The sequence below is a fragment of the Enoplosus armatus genome, chromosome 4, assembly GCF_043641665.1.
Source record: "Enoplosus armatus isolate fEnoArm2 chromosome 4, fEnoArm2.hap1, whole genome shotgun sequence".
Taxonomy (NCBI): domain Eukaryota; kingdom Metazoa; phylum Chordata; class Actinopteri; order Centrarchiformes; family Enoplosidae; genus Enoplosus; species Enoplosus armatus.
In genome coordinates this window covers 20,281,611-20,305,997 of record NC_092183.1, presented here as the reverse complement: position 1 = coordinate 20,305,997, position 24,387 = coordinate 20,281,611, and the positions used below count along the sequence as shown (strand labels likewise).

Sequence of the window (24,387 nt, the reverse complement as noted above, 5' to 3'; positions counted from 1 at the left end):
TCTAGTATGTTCTGTTCTGCTGTGTTTGATTTGTCTGCTATAGTCTATTCTATTACTTTCTATGCTATCACTTTCCACTATATTCTGTTCTATTTGATTACTCTCACTTGTATGTTCTATTCTATTCTATTCTGTTCTGTTACTCTCTGGAATGTTCTGTTCTGCCACTCTCTTCTGTATTCTGTTCTATTCTGTTCTACTCCTCTCTTTCTACTCTGTTTTGTTCTGCTGTAATCTATTCTTTATCAATTCTATAACTCTCTACTGCTGTATATTCTATTATATTCTAAAACTCTCTGTTCTGTTGTACCTGATTACTCTCTTGTATGTTCTCTTCTATTCTATTACTCTGTGCTATATTCTTCTCTGCTCTACTCCTCCCTTTTCTCTTCTACTTTTCTACATAATGTTGATGGTTTTTTTTGTCCGCACTGAGGTTTAAAAGCTCAGAGCACATTTAGTGAAATGCAGCATGCCTGCTCCTACGTGCATTCTGAATGAGGCTAGTAGTGATATTTGCGTATAACAGAAGCGCCGCCTCCCTCCCATTGGACAATGTCTACGCGAGGGCGTGGCAAGGAAAGATGAGAGTTGCAAATCCATGCCCTTACTGGGAAGACATGGAGCGCTATGGACACAGTCTACACGAATCAAGTAGGAATCTCAACTAAAGACATACATATTTCTTCAGTTAGGACAACACACGTTTTGAGAGACTGAGCGGAAAAAAGAAAGGGTGGCCCGATTGAGGATGGAGTGTGCATTTGACGCACAGAATCTGATCTCCATTTCTTTGAGGAAAATCCAAAGCTCCAGGACGCAGAGAGGAGGCATCAAGCTCCACAAGAACTTGCTGGTAACGTACGTACTGAGAAACGCCAGGCAGTTTTATGTGAGCAAAAACTTGTCGCAAACGCAGAGGACGCATCATTATGAGGATGTAGCTGCAGTCCGCGAGCGGCAAGAATACCTAGAATTGACTGGGAGCTTAACGGAGTTGGCCGATGACTTCTACTGCAACTTTACTGGGGTTGAGTCGGACACTTGGCACTGCGGAGCGCACCAGCCCACCGGCCAGCCTGCAGAGGTGGCGCACCAAGACGCATCTGCCTGCGCAATGGTTTCACCAAGTGACTCCGACCTCATGGTTTCGGAAGCCTGTTGGAGTTGCGCGGACAAGTCCTCCTGGGAGTTACCTATCCCGAACGCACAGGCCAACCAAAAGACCGTCCTGGACTTGGACACGCATGTGGTGACTACTGTCACGAACGGATACTTCCACTCAGACTGTTGCGCGCAGTCAAAACAGCCGCAGGGCGCGCAGTGCTACAGCAAAAAGCGAAAGATGGACACAAGTTATCATATTGTTGATCCAGAGTTTTATCTGCCAGACTTTGGGCCGGTGCCGTGTAAAAGGATGAGGACCGACGACGACTCCCATTCAGACTCGGAGCAGTTGGACAGCACGAACATCTCCAACCTGATCTCGGTGTTGGGTTCAGGTGGACTATCCGAGTTTGTGAGTTGGCAGCAGACGGACCTTGAGCAAATATTCGCCGCTCAGACAATTTGTTTAAAACACACGCTGTTAACAGGCAGCGGTTGGACCAGAGCAATCGAAGCATTTTGATTTGTATGATTGTTTTTTTTTCTTTGTATCGTTTTATTTGATTGTTTTTTTTTTTGTTTGTTGAATAAACCATGACACGAATGCAATTCTCTCTCTCTCCTCTGTTTGAATAATGTTGATGAAATGTGGTTCGGCATGTATAAGAGCGGTCATATCCATTTGGGATCACTTTTGCACATTTAACATTTCATGTGCCGGTTAATATGCTTTCTTCACACAGTATAAAATATCTGCAGCTTTGAATTTAAACCTCATTTTCTGGTGATTCGTGTGGGGTGCTGGGGTCTGTCTTTGGTTTGTATTTCCTGAAGAAATTAGTGAACGCTCTTCTCTCCAGAAAGATGTTGGACGAGCTCCATCATGTGGCAAGTAAAGATCTGTACAGCCTCATGCTCCAGATCGACGCAGAAAACTAATTCTAAATGTATTATTTATATCAGGCCCTGCTTTTATTAATCAATAAAATGAACATCATTTTGAAACACTGCTGTATTGGCTTTAAATTGCAACTTCCAACTCCTGATTAATTATACCACTATACATTTGTTAAGTATGCACAAGAGTGGGTTTCTCATAGACATACATATATGGGGTTTATAGTGACCTTGTATTTTTTTTTTCCCATAGCCATCATTTAATCAGCGTTGTGGAATATCATAGGCTTATCTATAAGTGTATGACTCTGCCATAGGCTAACTAAATGAATAACAATATAATGATAATAATAGTTCATTAATGGTTCTTATGGATCACTGGCATCTATTGTTTCGTCTATCAAAACAAATAGATGACGAAATGAGGCCGCTTATCATTGCTAAAATATTTTGTGTTAAATATTTTACAACGGCATGCACGCATGCACCAAACTCCACTTAGATTAACAGGACTTTTAGTGGGGAGCTCGCAGTTGTCTTTGCTCGGTAGGTCCGAGGGGGGCGGATGGCTGAGAATAGACAGCATGCTTGTCCTTGAGACATGACTGCCCGAGGGTTTCCCCATCTATATTCCCGGGACAGTCAACCACTTTAGCGCGTTTGTTGGACAAGATGTTGGGTGTTTTTGTCAGAACCGCGGTGAGTGTATTGTTTTTTAGGCTACATGTATTTTAAGTGCGTAATAACAAACGCAGTAACGTTACGTTTGGATTTACGGCATCAGACTGAGTGAAGGGGGTGGGGCGCTGTACAGGACAACAACAATGTCAACGATATTCGGCTATAATGTAGCCCATGTTTCACCACTGTAGCCTGTCAAAATGTCTGGTAAAGGTCTGTTTGTTATGGCAGAGTACTCATTTAGAGCGTTTTTTAGCTGCCCTTCATTGGGATGTTTTGCATAACGTTAGCTTGGCGTAGCGAATAGCACAGCGTTAGCTTAACGTTACTGCGCATGCTGCAAAAAAGGGCATTGGAAAAAAAACGCTATAGTAGTAGTTTTTTTCGCTACAGATCCCCCCTTTAGTATTATTCGTCTCTTTTTATAGTATTTCTTGTGGCATTTATTGCTAAAAAAACACACCTAGAACGCTGCAATACACGGTGGCCATAACCTCCTTTATTTTGAAAACCTCTACCGGAAGTTCTTCAGTGCATTTCCACAGGCTTGGCACAAATGAAAGTTGCGTTCATTAATGTAAATGATTTATATGACTAATTCTGAATTCATTCGTATTCCACTTAATTTATAAACACTCAACACAATTTATAAATCTGATGCAAATCTCTCCCCTTATTTCCAAATCTTATCATTATTATATGAGATAACGACTTAATACCATTAACCACCAGTGAGCGTGAGGGCACGGATATATTTCTTGCTTTCATGTGTTCTTTCATTCTATTAATAAGCTGGCAGAGCCTACACCAGTGGGTCCAAACAAACAGTGTGGCTGCTTTCCTCTGTTGTTTTGGTGTCAGTTTTCTCTGACCAAATCACCTCACTGTAATTAATATTCCTTTGTAAATAATTAGAAATGTTGTTCACAACACTAAATCCTGTTCTGACTTGAACCCTTTTGCACTGAGTCATTTACTATTCCAGGCTTCGATTGCATACACTTAATATTTAACAACATGTTGACGCCTGGATTTGTGAGGCAGCATCTGTCAGCTCTTAAATCCAATTAATCTTCTGGTTCAACTTGTGAGATTATCAGTCAAATGAAATGGTACACTTTTATGCCAAGGCAGTGAGCCTGCAGTACCAGGACCTGCAGGACCAAAGAGCAGCTGCGATACTTTCTTGGTGTCGGACGCCTATGTAATCTCTAATGGCAGAGGAGAGCTTGTGCTTATTAAGACCGTGTCCTTCCAGCTGCGGCCTGCTATGGTGAGGCCATGTCGCCTGTTCAGACCAGTAACACAGATCCCAGAGAGGTCCCTGGTGCACCAGGAGGGTTTGCCTAAGCTGCCTGTGCCGCCCTTGAAGCAGACGTGTGAGCGATACCTGGCTGCTCTGGAGCCCATCGTCAGCGAGGAGGAGCTGGAACACACCCGGCAACTGGTGGAGGAGTTCCTCAAGGGCGGTGTGGGGGAAAGGCTGCAGAAAGGCCTGGAGCGACGGGCACGCAAGACAGATAACTGGGTAGATATCTGGGTGTATTTAGCTGAATATTCTGTTGTATTAGACATCAATATGTTTGTAATCCTGCCTTGAAGACTGTAATCTAAACAAGCAATGGAGAAATATATAGAAACATATTAAATCCTGCTCTCTGACTACTACTATGTTTACGTAGCTGTCAGAATGGTGGATGCAGTCGGCCTATCTAGACTGCCGTATGCCGGTGGCGGTCTACACCAGCCCTGGGGTTGTCCTGCCTCGCATGCACTTCCAGGATCGACAAGGACAGATGAGGTGAGAAACACGGGATCCACTGTAAAACCAGCCACAGTAACTAAGCTGTTTATCACACAAAAAAAAAGAAGAGCCAGTACTTCTAATGTGTGCTGTAAATGTCTTGGCTTCCCATATTATCAGTTGTAAACCTTAATTGTCTAATTCTAAGCACACTCATAAAGTTGTTTCTGAGAGTGATTCACGTTGTGTTGAAGTCCAGTATAAACAGGCTCGTATGAAGTTGGAGTTTCAAGCCGACCTTTGCACAGGCTTCCCTCCACATGCTGGCTATTTAAAGCCCTTTGGCTGCTCACAGCATTGCTCAGCTGTTTTTGACCACTGTGACCCATGGGATATGCAGTGAACACGGTTGGCCCCATAGAGAAACACTCCAGTGAAGCAGATGCTGGAGTTTTAGGTGTGCAGGGTACAGTAGGCTCACAGTTTGTCAGCCAGTAGCACTATTAGGTAACACGGAATGACATTTGCTTGTAAATCTCCCCATTCAGAGCCGATTTCTGATAATTGAATTTTGTGTTGTCTCGTACGCACAGTGGCTTTAGAACATGAACACAAAACAAACCATGTAATCATCATATGTCAAGAACACAATGTTGTCTTCTGTGCAGGTTTGCTGCCAAACTGATTGCAGGAGTTTTGGACTTTAAAAGGATGATTGACACGTGAGTTTGCCTGAAACTAATACAAACATCATGACTTGCAGTTTGTTTACAAATCTGCAAGTGGATAATGTGGGGTGGTGTGTCATAGTGAGACCCTGCCCGTGGAGTACCTGAGTGGGAAGCCGCTGTGTATGGACCAGTATTACCAGATCCTGTCCTCCTGTCGTATCCCTGGTCCAAAGAGAGATACTGTTGTGAACCACACCATCGGGAAAACACCTCCCACTCATATCACTGTGGTCCACAACTTCCAGGTATTTAGATGGTACTGCTGTACTTAGCGAGACATTTCAAGAGAAGCTAATTTTGTAATGCCATTATCATTGGTGCAATGGCTAAAGAAATACTGGATCTGCCCCCCCCCCCCCTAGTTCTTTGTCTTGGACGTGTACAACAGCGATGGCACCCCCCTGACAGTAGACCAGATGTACATGCAGTTAGAGAAGATCTGGAACTCCTCTTTGCAGACTAATAAGGAGCCTATTGGCATCCTTACATCGCAGCACCGCAACACCTGGGGAAAAGCCTATAACAACCTGATTAAGGGTGAGCAGAGCAGAGACAAAATGTTTGAGCCCGTGTTGAAACGCTCAGTATCAACTAAGATTTTATTCTCTTTTTAGACGAAGGAGGAGTATTTGAGAGAAAACATGTTGTGGACAAAATCCGATCTGTTTTCTCCCTCCCCAGATAAGACAAATAAGGAGTCAGTCCGTGCCATCCAGAAAAGTATCTTCACAGTTTGTTTGGATGCCCCGATGCCACGGGTGTCAGATGAGCTGTACCAGAGCCGCGTGGCTGCCCAGATGCTGCACGGAGGAGGAGCTCGCTGGAACAGCGGCAACCGCTGGTTTGACAAGACATTACAGGTCAGCTTGAGACGAATGGCTTCATATTTGATATAATAAACAGTGCTGTGGTAATGGTTGAGAATCTGAATGTACTTGTAAATTGTCCTCAGTTCATTGTCGGTGAAGACGGTACATGTGGACTGGTGTATGAACATGCACCTGCTGAGGGACCACCCATTGTGTTTCTCATCGATTACGTCGTTAAGTACATGTGAGTTTCTTTCCATCATTAAATGTGAGTGTTTTCCCTGTTTTCAAAGGAACCAAGTGTTTCATATTTTCTCAACAGACGGAGAACTGAAATGGTTCGCTCTCCCATGGTTCCCCTGGCCATGCCCCAGAAACTGCGTTTTAACATTACGCCGGAGGTCAAGAGAGACATCGAGAAAGCCAAACAAAACATGAACATGTATGTAAAGTGGAGTTATGATTATTGTATTGTTATTGTCTCAGCTTTGATGTCAGACATTTAGTTCAACTCGCTCTTTTTTTTTTTGTTTCATTAGAATGGTGCATGACTTAGATGTGAAGGTGCTCATGTTCTCTCATTTTGGAAAAAATGTGCCAAAGCAACATAAGCTAAGTCCTGATGGCTTTGTGCAAATGGCTCTTCAACTTGCCTACTTCAGGTAAGAAGTCCCTTTTCCGTAGTCGAAAATGATGCTAGACGTAGACACACAAGTGTATATATGTATATCCTGTGTGCTGTTTTTTGAATTCCAGGATGTATAGTATTTGCTGCTCTACCTATGAGAGTGCGTCATTACGAATGTTCAAATATGGGCGGACAGACGCAATCCGTGTAACTACTGCAGACTCGTTTAACTTTACCAAAGCAATGCAGGACCCGGCTATACAGGTACTGTTAAACTACTAGAGTTTCACAATAAATGTGCAGCTTACGGCATGTAGGCTGTCTGACTGAGCAGTCAATACTGTCAACAGAACACAGAGAGGCTGGCGCTGCTGCAGAAGGCCATTGAGACGCATAAGGAGAACACGTACAACGTGAGAGCTGGAGTTCATCAGTATAAAAAATATGAAAAACGTTTTTTCCAAGTCCGATTGATTTATCTCTGTTCTACACATTCAATTTGACTTTTTTAGGCAATTCATGGACAAGCCATAGACAGGCACCTACTCGGGCTGAAGATGATGAGTATTGAAGACCTGACCTCCATGCCTGAGATATTCATGGATACCTCTTTTGCTGTGGCTCACCACCATAATCTCTCCACCAGCCAGGTATATTTGTATCCAAGAAAATCACAGTCTATTATTAGTAAGCAAATGATTATTTGTCGTCGTGTTTGTTTGGTTGCGTATTTGCCCTCATCTCTCTCCCTTGTCTCCGTGTCCAGGTTGGCTCCAAGACGGACTGCGTGATGTGCTTTGGTCCGATGGTGCCAGATGGCTACGGAGTGTGTTACAATCCCATGGATGAACACATCAACATCGCCATCACGGCCTTCAACAGCTGTGAGGAGACGAACGCTGCCAAGTTTGCCCAGGCTGTAGAGGACGCTCTGTTGGACATGAGAGCTCTCCTGGAGGACACAGCTACAGCCAAGCAGTGATCCCCGCACAGGAGCCTGGCATGGTGTTTGTGTCCCGCCGGGCTGCATGGGAGCTGGAACTGAACCGGTGCCGGAGTCGCTGGCGGAACGCCACGCTGACATAGACGCACAATGAGCTGAGTGTGCTGGAGCTGAGGGGGAAACCTGTGATTGAAGTTTCCGTTGTGGAAAGTAGAATGTGTGACTGTCAGTACACTGCCTTTGTGATGAGAAGCAATTCTCTATGATGGAAATCCTATATTTTAATATATTGTGTTATATATATATATATAAAAACTTTAAACGAAGATCTTTTGCTGATTGTAATAGTATACATTTTTTTCTTTGTTTATACTTTACTAGTTCCTGCTGCAGTCTTCAGAATGATACTGTCCTGGCTTGACTTAAAGATTTTGAGTGCTCTTGTCTTGTTTATTATTTATTTCAGGTCAAAATAATTAGCACATAGGAACGAAACAAAAAAAGGATCTTGCTTAAGTCTGTTTAAGCCTTTCTACTCAACAGAATGTTGTCGTGTTGTAAACTTAAGCAATGTTAAACATAAATTTCAAACCTCCTCAAACCACTTTAGTATCAAAGACGCATGAAGGAATATTGGGCTCTGAAGCTCCCTGTGGTGTGCAGGTAGTCTCCATGAAATTCAATCTCAGCCATATTTCCAGAGGAGTGCCACAGAAACAGCTGCTGGCCTTTAAACACATTGGTCTTCAAGACATCCATGTCTCGGATCTGAACAAGAGACACAAGACAAAGCAGTGCAGCAGTTATTACACTCGCGCTTCTTTCCCGTTAAGTGTGCGGCATATTGAAACAAAAACACATTAAAGAGCTCGCCCGTACCATAATGTATGTCGACTGGGAGTTGGTGGAGTTGAATACTAATCCTATGTGTAGCGCTTGGATTCTGATCTTCACTGAGGGGGGGGCATTGATGAGGATTCGACAGGTGTGGTTAGTGTCGGACGTTGTTGGATTCTCAAAGACACCACTTGGGGAAAACAGCTGAATGTCGCAATCTGTGGGGCAACGACATGGTACGTTTAATCTTTGGAAAATGCATTGGATAAAGAACATATGAATGCAAAATGCAAAATGGTTCCTAAGTCTTGAGATGGTGTCAGGTGCTGATTAAAATACTAAAACACCTAAAAATGCTGTAGATTTGAACCTTTATGTTGCAATAACTAGGATAAGTCAGCCTTTTGGATTGCAGAAAACAATGCACCCCTCTGCACGTGCTGAGCGCACAAGCACTCTTACCCTGATGGTGGCTCTTCTTCATGTTTTTCTGTGAATTGTAAGTGAACACGACCCCGTTTCCAGGGATGAGCAGGTTTTGACGCACCAGCAGGACGTTGGTTCTGGTGGTCAGTTCACTATCTGCTACCTGCTCGCACTTTCTCACGAACGCCAGTCGGTCGAAAAATGCGACATACTCCTCTGTAGAAACACGCATTTCACAGATATTTATCATGCTGCAATAGGCATGACATAGGAGATATCATCCTTTATGTATTTGATAAAACATACTTTTTCTGCAGCTCAAGGAGCCAGATTCCACTGTAACATGAATGACCTCATCTAGGGGTCGACCTATGGATACGGTGCAGCGACCGGTTACGTCTTTCAAGTCCACCGTGCCTGATTCTTCCAAGAGTAGCCGTCCACATGCACCTGGTAAAAAGCAGACACTGTAGTGATACTCCTGCAGCTCTTACTGAGAATGATTAAGGAGCTGGAGTGTGTGTGTACTAACTGGGTTTAGGTATTGGGGTGTTTGTTGTGGTGGTCTGTGGGATGGTGATTGCCTCTGTCGGACTAGGAGGAACATGGCCAATGCGGTGCCGTGGCGTGTCTTTGTGGCTCAGAGTTGGAGACAGGAGAGGTCCTTCCTCCGTGAGGTTAGCCTTCACCTCAGTGTGCACTGCAGTGGTGACATCTGAGGTGGGCGGCACGTCTCTGCAGCTGCCCGTGTTGCAGCCCTGGATGGTGATAGGCTTGGGCATGTGCATACAGAACAGAGGGCTGAGGGGCTCCGGCTTAGAGGGGCCCATGCACGCCACAGCTCTGGACTGGATCCCGTATCCACAGGGCACTGAACACTGGAGAGCAAGGACAGCAGGGACTTTCTACAGTTATTACATTCATAATGTAAATGAAATCCGAGGACAATTTTTGAATGCATATGTACAGATTTTCATTTTTGGGTGTATTTCTTTCAACAATTCCAGACAGCAATTGGTTATTAGTTATTTCCAGACCATATGAAAATCAATTTGTCAGACTCTCGAAACTCGCTGGAGCTGTGTGATCTGACACAGTGAACATCAAATCTGCATTACTCGTTTGTCAGTGCATTACCTTTAATATCATGAATTGTAGTACAGACTGATTTGAAAGGTCGGCATTACCTCAACAAAAACGATCATAGACTTGTTCCCTGTGATGGATTCATACACCTCAAGCAAGTTTCAAGACTCTGTTAATAAATGGAAACCACTTAACGCCTGGAGGGGTGGAAAAAAGATGCGTTTATATTTCAAAAGCACAGTAAAAATCTTTGCAAAATGACTAGCTGGGATGTAAAGTAGTAGTAGTAGTAGTGGCATGGTCTTTTAAAATGGGATGTTGACTCAATATTGAAGACGGTAATAAGCCACACAAATTAAATAATGAGGAAAAAGCCCGCCAGTGTGTTAGTTCAAGTACCACATGCAATATCAGATTTTTAACAATGGTGTAATGGCTTATAGTTTTACTTCACATTTCCCACTCATTTGTCTTTGTTCTTATCTTCTGCAATTCTTTATCTTATCTACGGCAGCAACTAGTTACTAAATAAAATTTCCCAGAGCTCAAGCTGACATCTTCACATGTCTTCTTTTGATTTTCAGTTTATAATAATATAAAACTTAGAAAAGCAGCAAATCCTCACGCTAGAGAAACTGGAACCAGAGAAGGGTTTACGTTTCTGCTCGAAAAAAAGATTTAAATGATTAATAGATTATCATTAACTTTCTGTCAATGGACTTAACGATGAATCACCTCATCGCTTCATCTTGAATCGAATCTAATCTACTCGTCGTGTTGCAGTCCGTTTGTCTCCTGCGGTATGTACCTGGCTCCATGGTTTCACTTCCCATCTGAAGGTGCAGACCTGCACCAGGCAGGGCACCGTGGTGGCTGGTTTGACGGCTGCACGGCAGTTTAGCTCCGTCACCACGCTCTCCCTGCCGTGGACGAACTGGACACAAGACACAGTCCTCTGAGCTACGCCCAAATCACAGGACACCGAGCAGGGTGAGGTCCTGAATATCTTCCACCTGGACAAATGACAGTGGTATTTGAGTCATTTTGCCTTTGTAGAAATGGATTTCTGACGTGTGTGTGTGTGTGTTTGAGTGTGATGTACCTTGCTGGGCAGCTGTGCGTGTTACATGAAACCACTGCTGTGGGTTTGGGAAAGTCACTGCACTCTGAATCCTCCACCACCTCCTCCTCCCCCTCTGTTTCTCCAGCGCAGTACAGCACCCTGTTGGCCACCCCTCCTCCACACGTTACACTGCAGACTCCTTGCTTAGAGCGCCACCTGGTTGTTATAAAAAGCATTTTGCTGCTGTAATTTTCAAACCCTCATTTGAAACAATAATGGACACATAGTAGACTACATCCTCAAGACAAATATGAGACGTGCTGTTGTTATGTGCATGTCAGGCATGGTGTCTCACGCGGGAGGGCAGTGGAATGTGTTGCAGGTCTCCGACTGAGAAGGAGGTTTGGTGGAAGCATCACAGTGGAAGTCAGGCACCCCCAGTCTGGTCTGGTGGTCCACGCAGGAAAACCACACCTGCAGGGTTCCTACATAAGCAGCGGGCTTTGGTTGACCTTATCTGATGAGGAAATGCTGTTTCTGAGTGAAGGTGAGTGTATTTTTTTTCACATACCATTGCCACAGGTCTTTGAGCACTGGCTGATGACAGGACTCCAGACATACACAGGAGCCTGTCTAGAGCGTGGCAACAAGCCAGACTTTAACACGGGCTGTCAGAGTCAAGAAAGATGAGGTTTAGACATTGCTTCAAGACTTGAAATAAGACTGAGATTGTAGTCATTTTCTACTTCACCTCTCCTTTAGATTCCCACCCGATGGGACAAACATCTACCACACAGGGCACAGAGTCAGGTGGTTTGATCTGCTTTGAACAAAAGCTTTGATCCACTTCAACATCCTGACCGTCTTCTGGCCGGACACATGACACGACACGTTTTGCTTCTCCTGGCCCGCACACTGCGGAACATTCCCCTGGCTCTGACACACGCCATCTGTAAACACACATAAGAGGGTTTTCACTTAAAAGCTAATATTGTTCGTGTTCAAACTGAGGCAGCAGGATAACACCAGTGTATTCTGTGGTCAGAGGGAGTTATTTGACCCACGCGCTCTTGGTAATTAATACATATCTGGGCACCTAATGATCACCAGTACTCTGTAGACTGTATACCTGGCAGGGCAGTGTTGCAGGCTACATTTTTCAACAGTGTCTGGAGCTGTGTCAGGTGGGCATTCAGAGTCTGGAACCTTTACCACGTCGGCTCCGTGTTTCTGAACACATCTTACGGGACGCACTCTCTCTCCTCCACCGCAGGAGGCACTGCAAGGCCCAAACGTCCCTGCATCCCACCTGTAAGACAGTAAATTATTCATGTATAGCCATTTGTGCTGCGCTGCATGGATATGTCAGTCCATGAGGAGGGAACAGAGTTGAGGATGAACCTAACCTGGGGGGACAGGGTGAGAGCTGGCAGGTGGTGTGAAGTGGTATGGGTGGAGAAGGTGTTTCACAATTGTGTTCCTCCAAATGGTTGTTGGTGTCTTTGTCTACACAGACATATGCATGCTTCTGTGTGCCTGTAAAAACAGGTGAATATGTGTAGAAAGAGAAAACTGAACATGATCGACAGATACTGTAAGAACGGGATAAAAGATTGCTCAAAAAGGTCAACATTGCTGCACGCTGACGTACAAATGCCTCCTCTATGGGATCTCATTGCCTCCTAAAACAAGAAACCTGATTTTATAATGTGCAGTCATGTATAATGACACATGCCATCAAACTATATTACGCTGGGTATTCTTTTTGTGCTTTTCGATAGGACTCGAGATGAACAGTTACTGACCTGAACCACAAGAGACTGAGCAGGGTGTGGTGAAGATTTGCCATTTGCCTTTAGGTGTGATGTCCATCACGTCACTGTTTCTGGTAGGTACGTAGAACTGGTAGCTAATGTTCGGATTCGTTTTCTCTCCATATTCTTTTCCATATTTGCGATAGACCTGCAAAGAGAAAAATATTCATAAATGTCAGATGTTGCACACGTGGTTATCCCCATTTGATTTCTACTGAGTTTATAACGTCATATAAAGATGCGATGTGGTAAAAGCTACATTTTTTTAGTTTTCAAATGTTGAAGAAAGGCCACCTCTTGAACTAGAATTCATCTTTCAAAAATGAAGGTTTTTCTCTCCCGACCTGTACGTTTATCTCCTCTTGCAGCGGTCCGGGCAGCAGCAGCTCCTCCATCTCGGGCAAAAGGTCAGGGGTCAGACGGAGGCCGTACTCTAGGCGGTTATCATCCAGTGGGGAGGGGTGGGTCGTATTCAGTGCCATGCTGCCCGTCCCAGACAGAACGTACTGATCCCCAACCATTACAGCTGCGGACACAAACGCAACTCCTGAGTTTTCGTCCTGCTGTAGAAACAAATCTCTTGCACAGTGATGACACTCACCCATATGAGTGAAAACAGGTGCCCTGTTGACAATATGAACCTGTGTGGCGTTCAATGGCAGAGAGATGAAGGTGGTGTACTCTGAAACAGAAAGCACTGATTATAACTCATGGAAGACAATACAGGAAGTAGGGCTGTAACCAACATTGCTAATTAATCTATTGATTCTTTTATGCAATTAATCAGTAAAACATTCCTTTAGATATAGTGGAAAGTGACACATGTCACGTGTTCCCAGGTCCCAAGAATAAATCTTAAAATAGCTTGTTTTGTCTGACAAACAGTCTAAAAAAAAAGAAGCAGGAAATCATTACATTTGAGAAGCAGGAATCAGATGGTGTTTGATATGTTTGCTTAACAAATGATTAATCAATCGTCAAAATTGGTTCCAATTCATCTTCTGTCATTGAATGTGTTACCTCTGGCCTGACCACCAGTGTAGGAGTCAGAGGTCAAGCTGCAGGACGATCCATCTCCACCGCACACCCCACACACATCCCTCACTTTCCCAGAGTGCAGCACACCATCACAGCCAAACAGCTGATCAGAGACAGACAGGAAATTCACAAAGGTGTAAGACTGAGTGTATAAAAAAAAAAAGAAGAAGAAAAGTGTGAAAGAGTAAGATCTGTTCTCTTAGTCATTTCTACCTGGCATTTCCCTCTTAGGCAAGCAGCTGTGGAGCCAAAGGGGGGCGGGCTGTCTGACTCACAGCGAGTCCCATCCACAAACTGAGAGCCGCGGCTCACTATGAAGTTGTCTCCATCTGACTGGCACATATATCTGCACTGCTCATCCCCTAGTTGTGAGTCGAGAAGAATTAAAAAAAAGGCAAAACAGAGAAAAACGTTACAGATGAAGGTTTTGTCCCTTTATATATGGAAACCAAACAGGTTTCCTTTAGGCCCACCTTGTGCAAAGCCCACAGCAGGGATCCAGGTGTAGAAGGAGGCAGTGTTTGGTAGCAGGTAAAGGGGGTGGAGGTCTGTTTGGGAACACTGCTCTGCCATGAAATCCAGCTGGGAGTGCTTACATGGCTGCAGCAACACGTGTGGGAGGAAAAACAGGGATTTATTTATTTTACTTTCCTGGCCTGATGATGGTGTCTGAATCCACCTTCAACCTCAAGCTACTATAGAAGCATTCAGGGCAGAACATTCGTCTTTATCTAAAATTGATTTTGAGAACGGCTCACTTTGCCCAAAGCTCATGGTCTCACTTTTAAATGACTTCTTTGCCTCTAATTCTCTGAGTCATCCCGTCGAGGCTTCTATCTTTGGAGGCACAGGCTGCGGACTACTGACAAAAGATCATTCAAATGTGGGACGATCCTGGGTACGATGATCCACTGAGCAAATAGTACTGACCTACTGTACGGAGGCCCTCTGTAAACATGACCAGTAAGAACTTACCCGCTGGTGACAAAGTTCAGCCTCAATATCCGGTCCCTCACAATCATTCCCTCCAAAAGCAGGTCTGAAAAACCAGACATGACAAATATGTTGTGGTGACACTTAAAGCGCGTCATCTTCTAAAGTAAAGTCACAGGATCTTCAGCGCTGATCGTGACTGACGCTGGCATCAAATTTCTTACCTTGGGTTATTGCACTTCCGCGTGCGATGAGTGACTCCACCGCCACACGTCCGTGAGCAGGGGGAGAACTCCGACCAGCTGGACCAGGAGCCATGCACCCCCATTGAGGAGCTGAGCTCATCTGAGGACACACAGCGTCCCTTCAAACACCACTGGAAGAGAGGATTGCACCTCATCAAAAAAAATAGCTTGGGTCTACTTTTAGAAAATAACTCTGGCACCAAAAATGACTCACTGATCACAGATCAGTACCTGATTAGGTGCACACTCTGTCCCGTCCAGCAGTGGAACCAGGAGACGTTTGCAGGAGCTGTCATCATCAGGGTTAACGTGACAGGACAGGGCACGACAAGCTGGCTGATGGAAGAGGAGACCAATACTGTAAACATGACTAGTAATGTGGAAATACTGTACATGCTTGATGTGAAGTGCCACCTGGTGGTATCAAGCTGCTATTACAGGTGACTTACCAGGTCAGCATTGGTGAAAGAGCAGGCTCTTGCAGTGTTACCAAAGGCTATACGGCACTGGTCATCCACTCCATAATACAGGCCAGGCTTCCAGTCCTGAAGGGTGCCTCCCAGTGCAGGCAGGTCTTTTACACAGTCAGCTTTCCCTTCGCTGGGAACATTAATACATGTGACATCTCATTATCAAGTCCAGACTACAGCCGACTTGCACCTCACATGTGTAAACTACTTAGAGGACATAACACTGGGAGTTTTTCTGTACTTGAGATGTAATACAGTTTTAAAGCATTTCGAATCAAAACCAAAATATTACACCGGCCTTTCTCAAAATGTGAAAAGGGTAATCAGTTAAAACAACCCGAGGTGAAAGCATTAAGATATGACTTTCAACAGTGCCGGGTCTGCATGGTGAATGAGAGACATTGTCATGCACAGCTGCTCTGAGCAGGTCGGCCCACCTGAAGAATGCGAACAACTGCTGTCGGCTGCACGGGGACCAGGTCAGATCCACACTGTTGTAGCCTCCATCAGAGGCCATCATGAACCCACCCCTGCTGCAGGTGTTTCCCACTCCGTCATGGTTGATTCCAAAACTGGGTGAAAGTCAAATGAAATATAAAGTGTGTTGAATTGACTTTATTGTAGGAATTTGTAAATGTCTCTGTTGAGATCCTTAAATCATGAAGCAGTCTTAATTGTTAAGAGCTGATTCTGCACGAGTGGTGATATTTAAAGTTTGCATCCCATTTTTGCAGTAAATACACTTGCAGCATGTAAACTTGAGAATCTCCTCTCTAAGGATTTGCTCATTAAGACAGAAACCTCAAAGTAATTCACTACATTCTTTTAACCAAGCTGCATTCAATTGCACAGTGTCAGGAAATCTTTTGGTAATTAATCTTCTTGCCAGGAATTTTCTAACTTTCCTGGAAAGAGCCATTTTATTTGGTACTAATTATATGGAAAATAGGAATGTCCTTAAAGGGAAAGCTACATTTAAGTACAAGTAAATATCATTTCGTTATATATCTATTATTAGACACTTTATTCTCCATACGTGTTTAATTGTATGCATGCCAGTAGTCAAATTACATTTTTGCATGTTTACCTGACTTGCTGTGAACTGACTGAAATACAAATACTCTACTTTCCCTATAATTAGTACCAATTTACATAGTTTCCAGGAAACTTCTTGGAAATTATTTGGAAATTACAGACCTGTAAAAAAAAAAGTGTTACCTCATAAGGTGTATAAGCTGAAATGTAAACTTTAAACAGATATCGTAGATAATGTAGATCCACTGCTGATCATGTGTTTGACTCTGCTTTACCTGTGGCCAATCTCGTGAGTGATGGTGATCCCCAGGTCGAAGCCTGTGTCCTCTGCAATCACACAGCTCCATTCACTGGAGCAAGCCCCACCCAGCTGCGCCACACCCCTGACCTGCTTATTCCCATCAGGCAACGCCAGGTCGTACCTGTTTGTGATGGTAAACATATAGTTAAGTGTGGCTTGTTCATTCATAACATATGAAGAAAACGTCTATTTGTAATACAGCCAGCTCCATGTAGCTACACACCTTGTAATGTACAACAGAAGATCAGCGTGTAGCGGGTCTGTATCATTCGAGGGGTTTATCCTTCTGCCCCAGTCACACACACTTCTGAGAGAAGAGGTGATGTTGGCAGACATTTGGATCTCCGGCTAGAAGAGTGACCGCAGGAACAAAAGTACTGATATTAAAGCATAAACAAACAGAAGGTCATTCTACGCTCTGGATGACAGCATTAGCTATGCATGTTTAAATTACACAAGAGCTATAAAGAGCACTGTACTTACATACTACTTTTAAAATCTGGTCATGCATGAACTTGATTCTACATTGAACTTATAAAACTTATAAGCTGCTTACCTCTGGCTCTGACAGGATGATGGTGCGGACCAGGTGCACCCTCATGTTGGCGCCCAGAGTCATGTCTCTCAACAGCTCTGAGGCCTGGGTGGAAATTGGAATATAAGTCAGGTTAATATATTTCAGGATGTTCAGAGTGTAATGGGACTACAGTATTGCAGCGCAGTCTCTACGTCTGGTTATGTAAACATTTCAACATGCATCGTCAGAACTGATTTTTCTCTCCAGCTTGTGTTGCTTTTTACTTGAATTCATCATTTATTCATGACTCTTTATTTCAGCCTTACAGGTCTGTGAATGGTGTTAGTTTGAGTTTGTTCCTTTTCCCATTCATTGATTTTAAGGCACATAAATGGCAATCAACAGAAAATGACCTGTTAAGAAAGCCACCATTTCACTCCATGTTTGTGCTCAGACTTACGATGTTGAGGTTGGTGAGGATGTATCGCTCTGTATCCTGCTTGTGGACCTGCTGGACATCAGGTCCTACCACCACCAGCAGTTCCAGATGTGTGATATCAGGCATCAGAGCCGATCGACGCAGCCGCCCACTCACTGGAGAAGACACAGTATAGACATATACCAGTAATTTGCTTCTGCATAGTACCCGTTTTGTAGTTAAACATGAACTATAAGATGGTGTTTTACTGTACACATCGCACTACATTACACCATGACAAAAAGAAGATATTTCTCATCGCATTAAATGTGAATTACTTTTACTTAATTTTCAGCTCATCCATAGAGAGAGAGAGACCTACCTGAGGCGTCAGGAGAAGAACCAGGAGAGGAAACTATGTCTCTTTGACTGGAGGAGTGATGAAAAAGCTTTAAGAGGACACAAACAATAACAGCCTTTTTAGGTCCTTTAGAAAAAGCAGCTTTAAACCTGCGTACCTAAATTTAGATCTGTGGCCCAAATACTGAATGAAAAACACAAAACTACTTTAGAGCATTTGTGTTTTTGTAGTGATTGCCGTGTAAATCCAGTAAAACACAGTTATGACTCTCTGCAGGTTGTGGGGGTTTTCGCGGGATGATAAACAGTTTAAAGTTGAAGAGTTCAATGTACTTTGCAGAAGTCCCGAGCAGTGGAATAGCTAACCACAGTGCTCCTGTTCACCCGCAGCTTTCCACCTACCTCATCCAATGGAGAAGTCATTAGAGCAGCGAGGCCAGGCTGCAGTAGCAGCAGACAGAGCAGGAGAGTCGTAAAAACCATGTTTCCCCTCTTCCTGTGCGTCTACCTGCTCTGCTTTGACACCAGGACAATATGTGATCCTCCTGTTCAGCCCGGGCCAAGAGGGTATGAGTAACGTGTTTGTGTAAACAGTAGGGACAAAGTTGCTGAGTGACACACGTCATTTGCTCGTTTTTTCCAAGAGGACAGCTCTCATTGGTTGAGTCGTTTTCTTCCATGACTAATTTGTGTAATTTCTTGCCTTTCGTCACTGAGCAACGATAACTATTACAATCCATTATTGTTTTGTATCTGAAACAATTTGATGATGAGAGAGAATGAGCGATGGCAGCTGCATGCTTTATTTAGTAACCAGAATCCACCTCTGCATCCTACCCATATTTATATTCAGGCCTTTCACAGCTGCAATCACTGCTGAATGAATCCTCATTATCATACGTGATTTTGTGTGTGTGTGTGTGTGTTGTTGCCTGTTGTAGCCATTAGAGGGCAGACGTGATCCTGTGGCTAGACTGAACAGACGCACGCACACACACACACACACACACACACACACACACACACACTCACTCCTCCACAAGAGGTAACAGAATAACATCCCTTATGTCCATGACAGTCATAAACCTTAACATAACCTTATCTAATGCTGAATTGTTTATTTAGAAGGCAGAAGATCCACAGTGGAAACAATAAAACATCAACATTAAAGCTAGAAATGACTAATCTTTCCCTCTGGGCCGCGGCTGTAATTATTTTCATCTACTACTTAAACTGGGCCTGATGTATGACTTATCTCTGTGGATTCAACTATTAGTAGCGAAATGTTTTTATAATCTGGTGGCAGGGAAGAAATGTTAAATATATCATTGTGCCTTTGATGATACAAATACAGTAAAACTGCCCTCCTACAGATTGCACCCTACTTCTAACACAATGCTAATTTGCTCTGTTGATTAATCTTCATTGCTTCATAGGCAACATTTTCCTCCTGCTATGATAACGATACAAAATATCCACAAATAACCATAATGTATTCCTCCTTTCAGATAAACTCTAAAAAATGTTGTATCACCGTACTGCAAAAAAAAAGAAAGTGTTTCTTCTCCTCTCCATCCCCTTCCTTCCTGAGGGGGCATAGTTTATCTCCACAAAGCTGGGATTCAAGCCCCATCTGCCATTAGTCTGCCAGATATCTGCCTGTTGTCAGTCTGAATTAACAGCTGGGTGTCACAGGCATTACACCAGCCTCGCTGCTCCACTAAAACCTCAATGCACTGCTGGATTTACTGAGCACAACAGACTGTGATGAGTGTTGTTGGATCCCCATACCCATGTCTGTTCAGAAGAGGGTAGAGATTGTATATTTATGATCCTAAATTATATATATCTTGCCATATGGGCTACCCAAGTGGGCACAACAGATGATGCCTCGGGAAAATGTTGTTTGGTCGCAGTTACTAAAGAAGGAGGAAGTTGTTCATGGGATTAAGTTAATCATAGAAAACCAAGTAACTCTGTTACTCTGTTAGAGACAGTCATCCTTTCCTTGCAACTATTTTCAGTGTGCTAATTTTAAGTAAGGACCTAAGTAATACACTCCAAAAGCTTTCAAATGCTATGCTACTTCAACCTTTTTTGGATAAACGTTTGGTTAACTTGTTTGGGTATTGTGATGCCCAACCTCTCAGTGTTTCATTCTGAGACGCATTTACGTAGAGTGGATCTGGCTTGGACATAAAAGGATTCTCTGTTGCTCTTTGTCATTCCCTCCATCTGTCACAATGTTGTAAAAGATTCATGTGTGCAAAAACTATAAATGTTCACCTGCCTCTTTATGATCGCCTAAACTCTTTATGTTTGGATGCGAAAGCATAAGCATCAATATTACAATTTGACTGTGTTTGTTTATTAAAATAATCTAATCTCTTTCCTTGATCATGCTTTTTTTTTTTTTTATCTCGCAAACATTGTCAAATGTTACTATAACCAGAGGGACTTGGTTAAATCTAGCACACCTTTCATTTCTGGCTCATTGAAGCTGCATTTCTGTTAGGTATGTGACTATTTATAAGAGTGCCAGAGTGATGGATCAGATGTTGAATTAAAGTTACAGCCATACATAAAAATATCACCACCAAATGGCCTCATAACATCCGCTTCTCAAATATATGGATGTTTCTCTCAATCGTTATGTGCTTTGTTTATGTATGAGCCACTCTGTCTTCAAGTTGTAATAAAAGAAAATCTGCTAAACTCAAGAACATTTCCTCCTGCTGATGGAGTTTTCACTACCTTCTTGTGTTTTTGCTGCTAATTAAGACAAATTGTGTTGATGCTATATTGTCAGCCCTGAGACCATGATGACTTTCCAGCTTGTAATGCAATACTGAGGGTGCTAAAACTCAGAGGCACTGTACACAGAACTTTTCCAGGCAGTGGTTTCCTTCCAGTAGTCCCCCAGCTGTTTCAGCATATGTCAGCATATCACGGTGATGCAAAGACGCTGCAGGGGCATTAAATGATGCCCCTGTGCTGATGATGATTTAATGATCATGGTGCGTGGTTTCTGATGAATTACACTGAAGCACTTTCAGGGGAAGTGCTTTTGTAATATGCGTTTGAATGAGGGAAAATGGCTGTGTCAGTATTTGATGCTCTGCAATGGAAATCCCACACTTTCTTCTGTAAAAGACTATCAGATACTGCAAACTTCAACCTGTTTCAATATGGATTTTTTGGTTGCTAGAAACTGTCACATGGGTTGCATTTTCCTTCTGACTTCTATCAGTGATGGAGCTGAAATCAAAAGCAGCCTTAATTTATCACATTTCCACAGTTCATTTGTACACTAAGAGTCAGAATTTATGGAATTAAAATTTACATTGGACAAAATGGTTGGTGGTAAACTGTGCAAATAAAGTGAGTAATCTGAGTTTAGGTCAGTTTTGCCTTTGACTACAGCCCACATAGTTGAAGCTAAATTTTGCTGCAAAAGAGAATCACGCATTTTCTCAATTCCACCATGCTCTCAGGTCTACAGCATAAAAAGATTAGAAATCTTCCATTAATTTACCCCATTTTGCCATGGCCTCTTTTTCCTGTGCACAGCCTTGTTCCCTCTATTCCTATGAGACGAATGGAACTGCAGTTGACTGCAATAAGGGACTGCAGGGAAGGGCACTGAATACTAAGATGGCCAAGCCACACAGCCTACATTTAGATCCAACCCGCCCATGAATGGGCAGAAAGCTCCTACTGGGATTTTGAATGATGGTGTGGCAGTTGTTAACGGACAAACAGTATAGCTGAACATCTGTTAGCATGTGACTGATTTTTAACAAGCTGCACGTGAAAAGTGAGCATTTAGACTAAAGCACGAGAAACACGAGTAACAAGCATTAGTAACAAATGTGATAAATTAAGACTTGTGGGAAAAATGACTTGTCCTTGCATCCTTCATGTACCCTAACACGCAATCAATACATGCGAAGACTGCAGAACAAAAGCTTTTGCTTCAAACCAATCTGAATCTTTCCTTCTCCTTCAGCAAATACGGTAGTATGTCTTAAATCACTTTTCTTCATTCCCATACAGCGCGGTTTCTCAGCTGGCCTTGTACTCTCCAAATCAGTAATTACAGTAGGCTATGTTTGGATAAAGGTAACCTGAATTCTCCTGGTATGCTCTCTCAAGTTGACATGCCACTCTCAAGCTTTGAGACTTCTTTTCTATTCTAGGACTTGCAAGACACCTAACCTGTTTTGTTTTCAATAAAATGTTTAAAATAACTATGAAAACTTTGACATAACATAAATTACTTAACACTACTCTTAAATCTTACAAATCAGTGTACTTGCAATGTAGAGCACAACTCCCAAACAGTTGTATAACGTATTTTGTGGCTCTTGAGGGAGAAAATAGCCATGAAGATGTCATCAGGGTTATCTGAACTTGGGCTTGAGACTTTCTAACAGAGTCTGCATTAATGCCTTGTGGGTGGAGTTTGTGTCACTCTATGCATTATGGGAACTGTAGTAGGCTATTTGATCATTACAAAGGACTAAAAGTCAGTATACTTCAGCTTCAGCTGCATCAGTTCATCGACCATTCTTTTTTTAATCTCTTATCTCTTGTGAGTCCCCAATTTAATGAAAGTGCAATGCTAAATTGCCAGAGAGTCCCTTTAATGGCTATGTCTAGGCTTTAGAAATATAGCCTAAATGTTATATCTTGCATAATTTTACAGTAATATTCTAACTAATCAGCACAGAGAATACACACACACATATATATATATATATATATATATATATATGGTGCGTATGTAAAACAAGCTAGGTTTTAAATTCAATCCCAGACAGTCAACCCCAGTTTACTCACGTCAGCGTCACTGTGACATTTGACATCAAAGCTTCCTTTAAAAGAGTGATATCTGCTTTTAAACTTTGTCCCGAAAATGAGAACGTGGGTCAAAAAGTGAGTTCGGGTCGACTAACTCTTCTCTGTGTCCGAGATGACACGTGTAAAGGCTGTTAAAGCACACAAAGAGTCAGTGTATGAGCCACGGTACCGCGACGTCAGTGTCTCTGGCACTGAGCGGAGTTGGTCGGGGCCAGCAGCAACGTCACTCCCTGACGGCGGCATCAGAGCAGCGGGGACGGCCATCCGCGCAGCAGCGAGTCGCTCCGGAACTCACGGGAGGAGGAAGACGGCGTTGGACAGCGGCTCTCTGTTTTGGGAGTGACTGGACGGCGACTTTCCGCCTCCGTAGCTCAGGTAAACCCCGAAGCCGCTTTCCATTGAAGAGCTTTTTTATTTATTTCAAGGTGAGTTTTGTTGCTTTTTTTTTTTTTATTTTATTATTTTTTAAGTCAACTAGCTACAAGGAACAGCGTGGGTACCAAACGAGTACCACGACTAGCAAGCTTCCCGCACAGTAGCTGTTGTGCTGTAGCCATAAACTGTTATGTGTTGCTATGGTACTGCCAGGCAACATCCCACCTGCTGCTGCCGCCGTGACCAGCTATATGCTTTTCTTACCTGTCAACCACAACAAATGTGAATATGAGCAAACAAAGCCCCCCATTTCATGTGTTTCATTCGTTTGTTGTGAATTTAGGTGTGCGCGTTTTACGTGTTGTAGTTGTGCTGTTTTCTCCTAACCACCTGTTCTCATAAGACTTGAGTGGAATCGATAATAATAGACTTAACGCTGCTTGTCATTTAAATCGCGCTAATTTTTAAAGCAGTTTACTTTAATAATAGCCTCCGCACTTAACAGTAGCAAACACTCCTCTTGCTCCACGTTGTGCCCTGCCTGTCGGCTATATTCAGCGGCTTTGGCAGACAGTAGAAAGGTCGTTTTCTGTTTTGAGTGTTTTTCCGGTCCAGTGCTCATGTGTCTGTGGCTCTGGGGGCGACAACACAGCCCGTTTCCACTAAAACGCAGCAAACGCTCGCCATTCCCTTTGTAACTACTGTGTGTCTGTTTATTTTCATAGTGTCTTAAGTAATACCCAGGGCCACAAGAGCGACGACAAGATGGTGATTACCAGCGTGGCATCCCTCAGAAGGACATCACTGGCCATGGACAAGGAGAACAGATGTTTGCAGTGAAGGTAGTTTCCTATTCCGTGGCTCAGACAGCTGCTGTGGTTAGGCATCAGCGCATGCCGACGCCAGGCCCGTGATACAAAGAAATTCCATTATCCCTCATCTCCTGTCTGCTGTGACAGAGAGGAGGAAATCACCATGCCATGCTGTCGTGGGGGCCAGGAAGGAGGGAGAATTATGAGTCAGAATGAGAGAAGAAAAGAAAACTGTCACTCCTCAAATCCTCCTA

At 43.4% G+C, this 24,387-nt stretch overlaps 3 protein-coding genes across 3 annotated transcripts; 2 read left to right on the top strand and 1 right to left on the bottom strand.

Moving 5' to 3' along the window:
- Nucleotides 1–617: 617 nt before the first annotated feature.
- Nucleotides 618–2,112, top strand: LOC139284364 (immediate early response gene 5-like protein). Its single transcript, XM_070904615.1, has one exon. The coding sequence runs from the start codon at nt 752–754 to the stop codon at nt 1,628–1,630; it is 879 nt and encodes a 292-aa protein (XP_070760716.1). The 5' UTR covers nt 618–751; the 3' UTR covers nt 1,631–2,112.
- Nucleotides 2,113–2,651: 539 nt separating this feature from the next.
- LOC139283847 (carnitine O-acetyltransferase) lies at nt 2,652–8,038 on the top strand. The gene is made up of 14 exons (XM_070903888.1): nt 2,652–2,703; nt 3,944–4,213; nt 4,368–4,486; nt 5,098–5,151; nt 5,240–5,405; nt 5,523–5,697; nt 5,842–6,020; nt 6,113–6,213; nt 6,292–6,411; nt 6,509–6,631; nt 6,726–6,861; nt 6,948–7,010; nt 7,110–7,247; nt 7,364–8,038. The coding sequence occupies exons 1-14, from the start codon at nt 2,677–2,679 to the stop codon at nt 7,577–7,579; spliced, it is 1,887 nt and encodes a 628-aa protein (XP_070759989.1). The 5' UTR covers nt 2,652–2,676; the 3' UTR covers nt 7,580–8,038.
- Nucleotides 8,030–18,566, bottom strand: adamts13 (ADAM metallopeptidase with thrombospondin type 1 motif, 13). Its single transcript, XM_070903887.1, has 29 exons — nt 18,486–18,566; nt 18,106–18,172; nt 17,766–17,899; nt 17,345–17,428; nt 17,012–17,136; nt 16,763–16,909; nt 15,890–16,024; nt 15,432–15,582; nt 15,214–15,318; nt 14,962–15,113; nt 14,780–14,843; nt 14,278–14,404; nt 14,018–14,166; nt 13,787–13,907; nt 13,368–13,448; nt 13,111–13,292; nt 12,758–12,914; nt 12,359–12,488; nt 12,082–12,261; nt 11,704–11,902; nt 11,524–11,620; nt 11,308–11,437; nt 10,992–11,168; nt 10,698–10,902; nt 9,336–9,681; nt 9,110–9,253; nt 8,840–9,019; nt 8,420–8,595; nt 8,030–8,308 (listed from the first exon to the last, which is right to left on the bottom strand). The coding sequence occupies exons 1-29, from the start codon at nt 18,564–18,566 to the stop codon at nt 8,153–8,155; spliced, it is 4,182 nt and encodes a 1,393-aa protein (XP_070759988.1). The 3' UTR covers nt 8,030–8,152.
- Nucleotides 18,567–24,387: the final 5,821 nt, after the last annotated feature.